General features: G+C 33.5%; 1 protein-coding gene across 1 annotated transcript in view; it reads left to right on the forward strand.

Annotated features, from left to right (window-relative positions):
• Nucleotides 1-387: 387 nt before the first annotated feature.
• Nucleotides 388-15,850, forward strand: part of LOC129223771 (COUP transcription factor 2-like) — a 92,718-nt gene continuing 77,255 nt past the window's right edge. The window contains exons 1-2 of the mRNA XM_054858131.1: nucleotides 388-838; nucleotides 14,071-14,601. Of these exons, the coding sequence (XP_054714106.1) occupies nucleotides 490-838; nucleotides 14,071-14,601 (880 nt within the window). The 5' untranslated portion in view covers nucleotides 388-489. The remainder of the gene's footprint in view (nucleotides 839-14,070; nucleotides 14,602-15,850) is intronic.

Here is a 15,850-nt window from a genome sequence, read left to right on the forward strand (position 1 = left end):
GTGCAAGTTTTGATATTTAACATTAATGGTGAACTTCATGCTACGAAAGATAGAGGGAGAATGATAAACTGAGTTTAATGCTTCTAAGTATAAAGTCAAGGAAATCGTATCGTGTTCAATTTTGTGATTAGAACTTTTGCAATATCAAGAGGAAAAAGAAACCCCGAAACATCTAGTTATTCGAAGGACATTGACTGACTCGAGAGACTTCCCTTTTATTCGTCTTCATCCTTTCATGGTGCAGTGCGCACTGACGTTCGTTGACACAGCTCACCCTTCTCCCATCTCGAAGATCCAGACGACCTTTTCTCCGGTTCCCGCCAAGGCCGAAAGCTGTTGATTCCGGAGTGGACCGCCACCCCTGGGCCGTCCCCAACGGTTCCAGGCGCGCTGCAGTTGGGGGCCTTCCACCCTTTGCTCGGCCACCCGTGGCCCGGGGCGCAGCCCTGCGCCGAACGGCGGGCCGCAGCCGCCACGAGCACGCCGCCTATGGCCCTGGCAGTGACGCCGTGGCGGGATCCGGAACTTGCGGCCGGCGGGCCGCAGCCGGACCTGGCCCCGCCGCAACCGCCACAGTCCGGCACGCCCTCCAGCTCGGACAAGGGCCAGCAGCAACAGCAGCAGATCGAGTGCGTGGTCTGCGGGGACAAATCGTCCGGCAAGCACTATGGACAGTTCACGTGCGAGGGCTGCAAGTCTTTCTTCAAGCGCAGCGTGCGGCGCAACCTCACGTACACGTGTCGTGGTAACCGCAACTGCCCCATTGACCAGCACCACCGCAACCAGTGCCAGTACTGCCGCCTAAAGAAGTGTCTCAAGATGGGCATGAGAAGAGAGGGTAGGTGCCCAGGTCAGATAGTTTTTATCTCATATTGGTGCAGTAAAATCTGTACAAACGCTGAAACCCTAACTGATTCTAAACATCATCTGTAAAATTGCATATTGTAGTTCTGTTAAGTTAAAGCTTGACCTTAAAAATGTTTTATTCGTTTTATGTTAATGGTGAAGCGTGGTCGGCGTTGAGTTGAGTTAGGTACTTTTGTCACTAAAGTATTCCAACTCAAATCCGCGCCAATAACACGTCTTTTTTTCACTGAAACTTCCCCTAAAATGAAGTAAACATTATCCCGGTCAAACTTAAACTTGTCAGGGCCGCACTATAAAGACCATAAATTTAAATTCATTCCTCAGATTGATAGAAAAAATAGGTGCTATCAGTAAGATTAATATTTTTAATCCTGATGTCAATTTAATTTTCCTGAAAACGATCTTCCTTCTAAATGCAAACAAACGTTTTACTACGTTCATCACTTTATTCCTATGTTCGTATTTTGAAACACACAATTCGTATTTCCCCCTTCTCAGATTCGCCTTTCTATAATTCCTCCACGTTTCAGCAGGTTTTACTGTGCCATTTACCCCCCACCCCATGCATAGCTGCCCTCCTCACAACCCTTGTAGAGCACTAAAGCAGTAATGCACTAGCTCTAGTAAGTAAGCTGTGATTTACATTTTCATCCTGGTTCTTCCCCTTTTCTTTCTTCACATTTTTTTTTTTTTTTTTCATAACTAACTCAACACTTATTTTTCAAACTCATTATTTTGTCTTTTCATTAGTACGATGCTTTATTTCATAATTATTATCATTTATATATGGATGCCTCAGTTGCCTAATCGATTAACTCCACTTTTTAAAGAAATCCTCATTTCTGCTTTAATATTGCTTAATCAATGCTTAGAATGTCAATTTATATTGGACTTTTGGTTCAGTACATTTCCGATACTACGATGGCAGAAAATGTAACACGAGGGCCCATACACTCCTATGGATAACACTATCTTCTTCCTCACTTTTCTCGACTTTTTGTTTTATGGAGTTAATCGATTTGGCAAGTGAAGCATCCACATCTTATTTATATGTTCCCACATTCAAAATGTCATTACCATAACAAATATAATTTCTTTAACCATTCGCTGTACATATATTCTTTTATCATATATAAAGTAAATAGAATTAATTGTTTCTAAGTCTGCATTAAATAACAACCGAAACTTTATTTTACATTTTTAATTCCATTTGTTGTGTACACAATGTTTCTAATTATTGATTCTTGCTCTTGAAATCTACGGTTGTCTCTATTAGCTTTAAAAATTTTAATGTTTTAGTAGAGAGATTATAAAGAAGTGTCCATTAAGAAGTGTTAATTTATATCTCAAAAAAAAAAAAAAATTTTAGTTCGGCAAATCTTTATAGTAACTATTATCAATATTAATGATAGCAAGTTTTGTTTGAGCATTTAAGAATCAGATATTCAAAAGCTATTCACAATTTCGTAGTTGAGTTGGGCCAGATGTAAACGATCTGGAAAATATTTTTAAAGATTTGAATATAAATATTTCATGAATATTATGCAATAATTTAATCAGTACTAATGACATGTTTTTAATGAACAGTGCTACACTGTTACACAACTGAATTGTGCTAGATTTGAAATATCCCGCATTTTTTTTTAAAGATCTAAATATTACTGTATGAGTTTTGTGCAAGAATATTGTTTTGTTATTTAGACGCACCTTTTCAGCAACATTAGTATTTAAATGCATGCTTAATTTTAACAATTCACGATTTATGTAAATTACATATTTTTCCGACAATCTACTCATCAGTAATTAAAACTAAAACGTAAGAAATAACTGGAGCAATGTTTTAAAAAATTGTATTTGTAATACAAAAAATGCATAGTACAATTTAAAACAAATTTTGTATGCACGAAACTACTTATATTGTTATCGTATCTTAAACTTCAAAATACTTATCTTGAAAGAGTGGAAATAGTGTTAGATAACTATTTTATCAGTATAAATATGAAAGAAGTAATTATTCTATCAAGGAATTAAGTATAATTTTGATTAATGGAAAATGAATATGCTCATTACTATTCAGTTAATTATTCAGTTATCATTAAGTTCATTAGTGTGTACGTATAATATATTATACCACAGGTAGAATGCAGGGGAAACATCAATAATGATAGTCAATTTTGAGACGTACCCCTTTCATTCTATGTGTACTACTGTACTATGTGTACAGCTTTCTACAGTTATGATTTTTTGAACAGCTCTTGTGCTACAAGGGAAAAAAAAATACAAACTTTAGGTTTCAAACTTCTATTTTATGAATAGACAAATTTCTTTGTGTAGCTCTAAAGCAAAACAATGCAAACACAGATATTTGGAATGTGCAATGTGGTGTTAATTTGTTTACGTTTAAATTACCATTCTGCCTTTACAGCACGCCCGTAACCTTTTACCACCTGTTGCTCTGCTTTTCATTGGTTTAAATCTTAATATAAATGTTCACAAATCATTTCATGATCTTTGTAGATTGTCTTTAAGAAATAATTATGTTCACAGAACACCTGCTTGAACTGAATCTGTCGGAAAAAGATTTTACCGTTATATTCAGCTCAATGTTATAGTGGTCGTTTGAAATCGAGCTAGAATATGTTCTAGCTATCAAGCACACTAAAATAGTTGTGGGACAACCACACAATGAATAATCAGTAGAAAAGACAGACAGAAATAAAATAAAGAGCTGCAGAAATTATAAATTTCATGCTTAAGCCTTAAAACTTGAACATTGTTGTATTTCTAAACCAGAGTAGAATTTTTGACTTCGATTTCATGGTTTTTATGCAGATGGGAACCATCCTAATTGCTATCGTGAGTAGCGCAATTAATCAGAAGTACCTAAATGATGGATCAGCAAACAAATAACTAACTCTAAAATGCGCTTTGCATGCATGAGGAGGAAAAAAAACGCTAAACATGCGCTAAAAGTATTAACTGTTCTCCCCCCTCCAACGTCAAAACTTCAAATAATTGCTTTCATGTAAATCTGAATTTTTTAAATAATAGCATTAAAAAACTATGTTATAAACTTTGTGTTGTTGTTGTCCGAAATCTAACCTTTAGAAAATGATAAAAAAAAGGTTCATTTTTTTTTTCTTTTTCATGTGGGTTCGATTCTACATTTCTGTGTTAATAATATACACTTCCTTATGTATCAAATGTTGGTTTTTATGGTTTGCATAGAGTTTTAATGTTTTCAAACAGAATTAGGTTTTAACGGCAAATTTAGGTTTTTAAGGGTAAATTTGGTTTAATTTCAATATGATTTTGAAAAGTAACCAAATTATTTTAACATGTATACTATGTTTTTTTTTTTTTGAAAAGTTTCATTATGTTCTGGAGCTTTTCGACGTAATTTTAACAACAAGAAAAATAAGGTAGAAAGAAATGTGGAATGTTACGCTGATACAAAAGGAGGAGCAATAAGTGTATAGCGTACTTGGAAACATTTTGCTGAGATATGCACAATCATATAACCAGTGGTGTCCAACCTTTCTTTATACGAGGGCCGCACTTAATAATTAGATGATCCTTGGTTCCGAAATACATATAAATTTTAAATCTATTCAACATTTTTCTAGATAGCATTGAAAAACACTGAAGAGGGGAGAACATTAAATCCAAGAATCATTGTTTCCATTGATACTTGCTTATTTATTAATTATTACTTGTAGTTTGCATCAGTTTTTTTTTTAACAATTTCTGACTATTTGGCTGAAAATTTGCAACAAATTCTCTTAATGCGTAATGAAGATAATCTGTTGCTTTGGAAGGTTCCAGAACATAGTTTTGGATTCGTAACATCGAACAAAATAACGGGAACGCGCCACACATGGACCACTAAGCGGGCAGCAGATTGGGCACCACTGTTATAACTACATGATTTCTTCGTGTAAGTTATTGCATTTAATCTTTAGCAAATGAAAGTGATAAGAAATAAATATCTTTGTTCTGAAAAGCAAAAGCAATGTTCAAAATGCGAGAATTTGAAAAGTAAAAAAAGGTACGTGTTTTAAGACAAAGAACTCCCTTTTCAAGTGAGAAAATGGATGTAAGGACATTCAACGGACAGAGAGAGCCCTATCAAATTAAAGTGATTCCCAGGTCCTGTTAGATGCTGATGGCCCCAATCAAAAGAAAATCTGTAAATTTCGAAATTAGTGTACTAAAACAGATCAAATATTCATACCTATATGCTGTATACCAACTGTTCACAAAAAATTACTGTAATGTGAATTGTGCTGAAAAAAAGAAAAGGGGAGTAAACAAATTTACGCTGTTTTAATGCCCCCAAAACTATGGTGTCCAGTTCCACTAGCCGCGGGATAGTAATTTAATCACAACATACCGTCAAATGATTCTTAGTTGGATGTCTTTAGATCCATAAACTCACATCTTTTGCGTTGAAAATGGGTTCTTTGTAAGCTCGAAATACTTTTGATAAATGTCTTTATAACCTTCAGCTCACATTTTTTGCAGTAAAAAAAGATTCCTTTTTAACCCCAAAATACGTGCCTGCAAATTAGTGCACTTGTAACACTGTTTAATTTAGTTTTAGAATGAATGTTTTCGCTTGCTTCAGGGAGAATAGCATTTCTACTAAAAGCAAATTAATTTGCACTAAAACAAATAGAGAACTTCCCTGGAAAATAATAAGCAGTTAGTGTGGCTAATTTCTGCCCGTAACATATCTGTCAAAAAAGAAAAGAAAAAAAACGGTAAAGTTTTCGGCTAAAAGTCAGTAAACTTCCTGATATTAACCTGGAAAATGTCTGAAGAACTCGGAAACCTTCTCAATGAAAGTCAGTCATATTTTGGGAATAAGTCAAGGAACCTTCAGAAAAAACTTACATATGTATATAGTAAATAGCTTGGTCAATTCCTGGTCAATAGGAAAGCTTCTACAGCAACCGAAGCTGAGGTAGAACTGCATGTAAATACCATACAGCTTATTTGTCTAAAATTCTTGCAAAGATAAAATTTCTAGCGACTGCTCTTCGCCCTCATTCGGGACTCAGTCAATCTGGAAGGGCCGAGCTGAAGGCGAACACCTAATAAAGATTCTAAATATATCTCCACATTGGTAGCTAAAAATATAATTCACTACAGCAAGGAGTCTGTATTCATGAAACTTATATAGCGATTCAGGAAACATTTTGCAAATATATTATATACTGGTTTAAACCCGTGAAATACCGGAACGCTACCCGGAAATAATCTGTGAAATTTCGGAATTTTCGTACAGTGTGTTTAGAATAGCAAACTTACTTATAAGATTTTTTGAGAATTTTGAAGGAATTATTTGACATCTTTCATATTCTGAAGTAATCTGTGTCTCATATTTTTACGTTATTAGTCTCATTCGACATAAATTATTTATATTGTAGTCTTTTTTCTTCTTACATGTCAAATTGTTTTTTGCACGTTAGTAAAATTTTAACAAAAGCAATTTCTAAACAGTTTCCAGTATAATTATACTGGAAACTGTTTAGAAATTGCTTTTGTTATCATGCTTCATAATAGAAAGTAATGTAGTGATGTCTAAAAATTTTTAGATTTCTCTAGAACCATACGCAATACCCCAGGTTCAATCGTTTACAAAAAGAAGTTTCTTAACTTTTGGAAAGTAGGAAGATATTAGTCTTTAAAATTTTTTCTATTTATGTTTAGAAATTACTATCTGTAATTAGCTTGGTAATAGTTTTAAATTTTAAATATTGAAGTATAAAAATATGCTCCTTTTTCAGAAATTAATTCTTAAATAGATCAAATCTTTCAAGTAGAATGTTTAGAAGCTTATCGATAGCAGAAGTGTACAGTTGAGCATTTTCACAGAGAATTGAATTTACTAAACTTAATGCATCAGAAAAACTAACGCATTAGCAATAACATTTAGAATAATAATAAAAAATTATTACTCTGTCGGGTAACTTTTAGAATAAAAAAAAATCTCGAATAATTAAAAAAAAAAAAAAAAATCAGATTTTTTAAAAAGTTATCCGAGAGTTTCAGAAATCTTTCACTTCTAACATTTATCCTTTAGAAATTATAATTAACATTTGTTTATAAGAAAGTTAAATCGAGTTTTTAATTTTTAAAAACATTTCTGTATCTAATGCTAGTTCTACATGTTTCTAGAAATAATAACATATTCTTTCTAACTCGTCTTCGAAAAGTTTAAATTTATGAGCATTATAAAAATATTCTTTCGTTTTACACATTTGTATTTAATACACGTTCAAAAAGTTTTAAATTATATTTATGAGATACAATACAAAGTATTCATATAAATATTTCATTCGAACGGCTCGTCAGAAAACTTCCATTAAATTTTCAGAAAATATTGTGTTAATCTTTATTCTAGAAATTTCAAATTACGCACAACGAACGAACTTTTGTAAATATTCCAACATATAGTGTTTAGTACTTGTTCCAGAAGTTTATTTTATGTTACTTCGTTAACTTCAAACATCCAATTTATATGAAAAACTGTTAAGCATCATTGAACCTTTTTTTCCAACTGAATAAATAAATAAAATTAAATTAAAAAAAAAAAAAAAAACTTCAGACTGCACCTTAAAATCTATCTTCCAGGATACTTTCGCCCATTTTTGGCTTAGTCCGAAAAGCAAATACAGTGAAGCACCGTTTATACGTTTCTCTTTTACACGTTTTTATCATTTATACGGTTTTTTAAATTGGTCACTGCAGATTCCAATACACATTAACCTATACCTATTCTACGTTTTTTGCATTTGTACGCTTTTTCATGCAGTCAATTCAAAAACATATAAACGGTGTTTCTCTGTATACCAACCGTTTGTAGGAAAAGCAAAGCGTGTTCTTCCATCTATAAACTCTAATGAAAGGGGTCTGCCCTGAACTTTGGTCCATGAAAGGGGTCCGAGGGAAATCTAGTTTGAGGAGCCATGTAAATGTTATATTGAGTAGAGAAATGTTATTTATAATGACATTTCCTTTTTTATTAATTATCTGATAACTACTATAAATACACATCTATATTGAGTAAAGAAATGTTATTTATAATGACACATCCTTTTTATTTTTCGCCTGATAAATGCAACAAATACACATCTTGCAAATTTATGTAAATTATTCATTTATTAAATTAATATCAAAACAAAATCAGCTCGTCAACGTTTCTGTTAGCAAGATTTCCCATCGTGATCGTTCAATCTTTCTAGCATCCTATGCATAATCATTGTCGTGGCATTCAATTAGGGAAAATCCAGAGAGCATAAATACCGGGAGTGAAAAAAAAAAGAACTTGAACTAAAGGGTTCGTAAACAGATCCATTGAATCAGAGGTCACCAACTATCCTCGCATCAGCGATCCTCAATGCTGATATCCAGGACGTTCTATCGTGCCGATTCAAAACTCGTTGTAGCAGTTACAGTTATAGTCACGCTCTACCTATCTGTTAATTACACCTCGCACCGTGATGTTACAAAACGATTTTGCACGTGAAGTGTTTAATGAAAATACTTTGGGCACGTCTTTATATCTTTTAATGGTTGTCATTGAGATTCCATGTCTCATTTACAGGGATAGAGCTATTTTGGGATTTTTTCGGGAAAATTTGAGATCAGTGGGCCGTAGATGATTATGTGATAAAAAGTCGATTGCTAGTTATTTTAATATAGAAAATTATCAAGCAGAGATAAAACAATTCAAAATTAATCTAAATCGTAATCTTGGTTCATTAAATTAAGGTGTCTTAGATGAACTTAAAGCAATAGCATGCTTGATTTTTTTTTCTTTTCATGCAAGTAGGGAAAGAATTTTTGAATATATTCATGTATATAATATCGGTAAACAGGCACATATATAGATAAGGATAAAAGAACAGAATATGCTGTGGGGTTTTTGTCACTTACGGCTAACATTATTTAGATTAATTAAAAACATGCTCTTAAATGATCATCCATTAAATCGATGATAATTTAAGAACATAATTAAGAAAATTAACATTGATCCTAAAATTAAGTTCAAGAGTCCAGAATTAGGATCATTAGAGTTTAAAAGCTTAAGCCAAAAGTTCTAGTTATCATTATTTGTTTTATCAGAAAAAGGTTTGCTTTCACGGGATGTCCCTATTACGGGGTAATTCAAAAATAACATTAAAAAACAATTATTTGCTTTAAATAAATCAGTTATTTGCTCCTCACTCCTTTTTCCATTACCAGCGCATTCTATAGGAGCTAGTTTGAGGCATTTATGACGCCGAACCCACCTCTTAATCATTTGAAAATAGTCCTGCGCAGTCACATATACAGCATACATATACAGCATCATTTTCATCTTTTCATCTTCACTTTCAGTTTTCTAGTCTTCCTTTTCTTGAGAAAAGACACTTGCTTTACCCCACATTTTATATATTTTTTTCGGTGTTGCATTCTGCCCCGTATCGTGGGCTTCTCCAACCTGGTTTTTCATTCTTAGTCATATACATTAATTATTGTGGTTGAAATGTAGTACATAATGAAAAAACGCTTACTTAACTCGTCTACTAGTGGTCTTTTGTTCTGACAAAGGAAATAATAACCTATAAAGCTATAATTTTTAATTTATTAGGACGAGGTACTGTATTACTGTAAAATATTTTAATAAATGTGAATCAAGCAAAAGCCTATAACATCCACAGCTGAAGCTCAAACCACTGTTTTAGGTCATAACACAAAGCATCAACTTTTAGATAACTAGTTCCGACATTCTCCGCAGATATCGGAATAAATATAGAGAAAAAAACATAGGTATCCCTCATTTATAATTAAAACGAATTTTTCTTTCTACTAACTTAATATTTTTTTCTCAAGTCAACTGGTACATTTCTATATCATAATATAACTATAGTCTATCATCAACAGAAATGGACTAAAGTAATTCCTTTCAGCAAAATTTAAAAAAGAGAAATTTGCTGACAACTAGCAAACATAGAGCTTAAAATGAAGAAACATCATAATGTTGAAGATTTGAAAAAAAAAAAAAAAAACATGAAAAGTAAAAAAGAATGAAAGGGGAGTTTCCGCTTACTTTTTATGACAAAAAGTTTAATTTTTAAAATAATAGTGACTTGAAAAATCAAGAAAATGTGTTTAGATATATTTTATTTCTAATGATGAGTTTAATATGGTTGCAGAAATGGCAACTGTCTTCAGCGATAAGTAATAAACATTTTAAGCTAGAGAAGAAGACGTTTTGGATATAATTAGGTCGTCGTGACCGTGCTTTATTCACGGTTGTTTTTTAAACTAGCAGTATAATTAACATAACCCCGAAACCGTGAGAATGAGAGCATTCCATTTGCGTATGTAGGTTTTACTTTGCAACTGAAATTCATCTCCATTTTTAAAGGAGTTAGTACAAGAAATTTATGTTGGCAGTAGTGCGGTGCAAGATGCTTATAAATTGAAATAGATTCGAACCAAAAAAAAAAAGCGTTTAGCATTGGAGATTTTTTTTTTTTTTTTTTTTTTTTTGAATGTAGAGTACGAAATGTTAAAAAAGAATAAAATCAAGAAGTGCAAATTGTGTTTTGTAAATTAATTTCATAATTATTAGACATCATTAATTTACCATTTAAAATTTTTGATGACGAAATTGACGAAACTAGTTTTAAACGATTGCCTTTACCTCAACTGCAGGTTAAATTGAAAAGAAAAAAGAGGGGTGCGACTTACTTAAATTCATCATTTTTTAATACGTTTCGCAGATGAGACATCTTGAAAATCACTCTCACAAAGATGAGAATGAAATTTCAGCTCGAAATCAAAGTAGATCACGCAATGTACGACGCCATAAATAACGAGCTCTTGTAAATTTTGGAAAATGTCCCCAGATAGTTTTACGTAATAGCATCACTGTCCGTGGGAATCTGTTATCCAAAGGTTCTTTCACTTAGAAAATGGTAAAGAAAAAAGGGCTCATTGCACCCGAATTTGCACGTACACTAGTCATTTACGGTAACTTAGACCCAGGAGCGTGCACGGGGGGGGGGGAGAGAAGCGGCACCTGTCAGCCCCGGCCCGATCCTAAAGGGGCCCGAGATTTTTAAAAGTAAGGATGAAATATATGCAGGGACATAGGGGTAAACAATGTGGAGGGGAGCCGGTAAAAGTCATTGGTGACGAGCCCCAAAATTTCTGTGCACTTCCTTGCTCAGACCTAGCACTTCACTATCTCAAATTGGCCATCTCATATTAAAATAATATACTGCAGTTTTTTATTTTTCATAAAACGGAACACTCCTAAAGTTAGAGCATAGTTAGCCAAAAATAAGAAATAATGATTTTTTGGGAGTTTTAAACTGTTTTGCAAATTCAAGGCAACGTCGAGCCACCTCAGCAATGGAATGCAATTAATAATAATAATAATAATAATAATAATAATAATAATAATAATAATAATAAAAGTAGAGCAATTTTAATACAGCAAAGTAAAATTTCTAAATGCTTAAATACTCCCCCTCGTTACTTCACAAAATTTCTATCATTTATTACATTGCCTAGAATATTAGAATGTAGGAAGAGTATTTTCAACAACTTCCAAAATGACTTTCAAGCAGTAACTTCGGGTTTGTTAAATAGGGCTATGAACTGTATAGCAACTTTATTGCAAACTTTCTTTTTGTGGAATAAAGGGTTGAAAACTTATTTCTTAGCTTTTTCTGGTTTCTACATTGTGAGTCCCCTAGTGTTATTTTTTCTTTTAAAGTCAGAAATACTAAATAGTTTGAAGTGGCAAAAGCTATAACCGGGATTACTCAAAGTTACCGTGAATGACAGTATTATCATTCTTACAATGCAGTAGTTTTTTTTTCTTTTTGATCGGCAAAAATGTTCTAAAGTAACGATAAAAAACGCCCTCTTCACGAAAGCATCCCCATCGCCAAGTAAAAGATTCCATCTTCATCGCGCAGCACTTCCAACGCATGTCGCGGAAAAACTCGCTAAGCTTTCCCCTAACATACAACCTCGAACCTCCGGGACGAACGAATCCTCCCCTGCATCCGCGGACAAGATCGTTCGCGCCATCCTCTCCAAGACAGGCGATCTCTTCTTTTGTATCGATCGCCTTTTCATCGTTTTCATTACTGTTTTATTAAATCGATGATAATCACCGTCCGTGGGCTTTTGTCTTTTCTTTGCTTGACGAGGAATATTTGAAAGTCTTTTCTTCTGAGGACTACTACACTGCTGCTATCCACATCGAGGAGATAAACTCTCCAAGAGTTTTGACTTTGCTCCTCGAGTCAAACCTATGCTTGTTCAATGATTGCTGATTCTTTTCCATTCAAGATACATCATTACTTTGGAAGGGCTTTCAACACTTTTTACTTCAAAATTCTCTCAAAAATAAGTACTAGTTTCTGAAAATTTACCCACTGAGTTGTGAGAATCAATATGAAGACAATACAAACTCTCATATTTAAAGAACGCAATTCAAGTGAAAAAATGAGTTGCTAACTTTGACTGCCAAATTTATGTTCTTAAAGAAATTTTTGAAACTGAATTTTTCATTCAGGTCCAAATATCTGTGTTTGATTTTTTTCTGTTTTATGCCATTACTTCATGACGAAAAAACGACCACGTGAATTGTTGTTGTTCATATTAAAAATAATTTCTTCAATGTTTGAGGTGAAAGGCATCAACTTTGTTAATGATGCCAAACATAGATATCTTCTGAAATTCTTAATACTGAATTTCTTCTCTACTACTAGTTTTTGAACTCCTTTGGCATTCTCCAAAGATTGTTAACGAATCTTTGAGAACGTGGCAAAGAGTTACTTAAGAAAAATACTTAAATCTTTTGTTTGATAAACTGTGATTTGAAGACTGGGTCAGCACGATTGCATCAACTTCCGTCATTTTTAAAAACTTGCATATTTTAAGAACATTTTTAATTCTGTCTTCTTATCCAAGATACGATTTCATGATAACAATATTACATGACTTATTTTTAGAAAAGAAGTCACAATATTGTACTTTGTTCTTGATGTATTGTTGGAATGCACAGATTCTTTTTGAAAAAGAGCTTAAACATGCTAATTTTTTTCGTAAAATGAATTTTACAGCATCTAATAACTCTACCTTTTTTTTCTTAGTACGTTTCTTCTTCAGAAATATTTTCCTAGCCAATTTAATATAAGTCGCTTCTGAAATGGCATTTATAAAATTAAAGTATAATACTGAATCTTTAACACCAATAATTTTATGTGTTATCAAAAAGAAATTTCATCTTTGAAATAGTTAGAAAATTAAAAGTTTTAACTACCAATTATATTAGTTACTTACATTTTCAATAAATTCCAAATAAGAGAAACTTTAAACCTAGCTAAATTGATACTAATAATACTGAGTTTTAGTCTCAATTTTCTTCGTTCTTGTTATGCTATTCACCAAAATGTTTCTGGTACATTACGAAATATGCAATCTTTCCTCAAGGAATATAATCAGAAATTTGCGTACTATATAAGTTTTCTTCATGGTTGAACGAAATAATTTATAAGATAGTATGTTGTATATGTGGATTAGAAAAGAATCGATGTTGCAAGATAAGTGTTAACTTCAATGAGAAAAATGAAGTTTTCAAAATTAAGTCCATTCATGCTTTCAAATTTTCATGAAACCTTTTGCTTCAAATATGAGTACAGATGTTTTCAACTAGTGTGCTGAATTATTTCATACTCAAAAATGAGTACATAACTCGGATAATGCTGAATTTTTCAATTATTACATATTTAAAAATGAGCACAAATGACTCAAAAATGATCACATTTTTATTTGAGTATTTGAATGTTTTAAATTTGAATACCACATAGTTGGAGCTATTTTAACTCTACGATATGATCAAATTTCAGTACTTTTTCGTCATTTTTGAAATTGTTGTTTTTAGAGTGTTGGTTCTGATCAATTATGCTCTTTTGCAATTCAGTTTAGTGCTCTGAGTCAAATTTTTGCATGTGTGTTACTATGATAAAATTCTTAAGCACTGTTGAGAAATGCGTGGTTCGCAATCAGCTCGTTAATCTTTGCTATATGATTGTGTGTGAATGCAGCCACTGAACTATTATTGCAACTTGTGCCAGGTCTCTCCAGGCCGGCTCACTACAACCCGATGTCTTCTCTGTCCCACAGCGGTCCAGAGGGGGCGGGTCCCCCCGAACCAGCACGGCCTTGCCGGACAGATCCCGCTGACCAACGGCGACCCCCTGACCAACGGTCACTCCTTCCTCTCGAGCTTCATATCTCTGCTGCTGCGGGCCGAGCCCTACCCGCCGTCCCGCTACGCACAGTGCATGCAACCCAACAACATCATGGGCATCGACAACATTTGTGAACTTGCAGCGAGGCTGCTCTTCAGTGCTGTGGAGTGGTCCCGCAATATCCCTTACTTTCCTGAACTTCAGGTGACCGACCAGGTGGCGCTTCTACGGCTAGTCTGGAGCGAACTTTTCGTGCTGAACGCTTCGCAGTGTTCGATGCCCCTGCACGTGGCGCCCCTGTTGGCTGCAGCCGGACTTCACGCGTCGCCCATGGCGGCCGACAGGGTCGTCGCATTTATGGACCACATCAGAATCTTCCAGGAACAAGTTGAGAAGCTGAAAGCTCTACATGTAGACGCTGCTGAATATAGCTGCCTCAAGGCAATAGTCCTTTTTACCACCGGTAAGTACCTTTTCTACATTTTTCTTCTTTTTTTTCAACAGTCTCATCAAGATCTTTGTCAGTAGTAAAACAATCCTCCTGACCAAAGCGTACAATCCAAAGCGGAATTTGACACAAAACCATTCTTATCACCAAATCATGTGTGAAATATTTGTAAAATTGACTAACTAGTAAGATGATCATGACAAGAAATATAATCTTTTAGCTTTATCTGTTTAGCGTTGTCCATATTTAGTCCTTTTTATACGAATTCTTCTCCTAAACTTTGCTAATCTTCAAGTTTGTAAAAAGTTATTTGTTTCATTTAAAGTTATTTTTGTAAAATTAATGAAAAGCACAAATTTGCCTTTAGTAAAACAATCCTCCGGTCCAAAACTTACAATCCAAAACCGAAAAAACCTTCTCATTGCTAAATCATGAAAGAAATATTACTGATATTGACTAAGATTATCAGATCAAGAAAGATAATCCTGTAACGTTGTTTTCAGCGTCATCCATATGCGAATTCTCCGCCTAAACTTAGCCAATCTTCCAAGTTTGAAAAAAGTTATAAACTTCACTTATAGTTATTTTTGTAAAATTAATGAAAATCACTTATTACATTTGATTTGATATCATTCAACTATGACTTCATTTCCTCAATTTTGGCTATTTTATTTTCAAAAAAGATAGTGATTAACATTTCCTCATCACTTCATCTGAACTTCAAGTTAAAGTACAACTTATTATTGCTAATCTGAGAAAAACCTTTGGTTTAATCTCAAAAAACCATATTCCATACACGTACGTGTACCTGCTTCAATTGCTTTATAATATCTTACCGTTTGAAAGAAAACATTCAGTTTTCAGTAACTTTCACAAGTTTGATGCATTGAACCTCAAACAATTACTCCCGCTTACCTCTTCACAATGTTTTCACACCAGAAAATTTTAATTTCCGACAATGCATACTTTTGTCTAAGTAGGAGAACTTAAGGCAAATTGAAACAGTTAAGTGAAAATACCTTTTTTCAAAGAAAGAAAATTGAAAACTCACTTTGAAAATTGCAATACATAAAGAAAAACCTTTTATCTTCAAATTTACTTCTGAAATTGCTTGAGAAATTTATTAAACAACAAACTTTCTTACTATTTGATAATCTCTTTGTACGGAGAGTCAATTAATAAAAAAAAACCCTTCTTTATAACAATAAATTTTACGTTTCCAGAAGCAAGTTGGATTTTACCTCCCCCCCCCCCCCTTTTTTAC

The sequence above is a fragment of the Uloborus diversus genome, chromosome 6, assembly GCF_026930045.1.
Source record: "Uloborus diversus isolate 005 chromosome 6, Udiv.v.3.1, whole genome shotgun sequence".
Classification (NCBI taxonomy): domain Eukaryota; kingdom Metazoa; phylum Arthropoda; class Arachnida; order Araneae; family Uloboridae; genus Uloborus; species Uloborus diversus.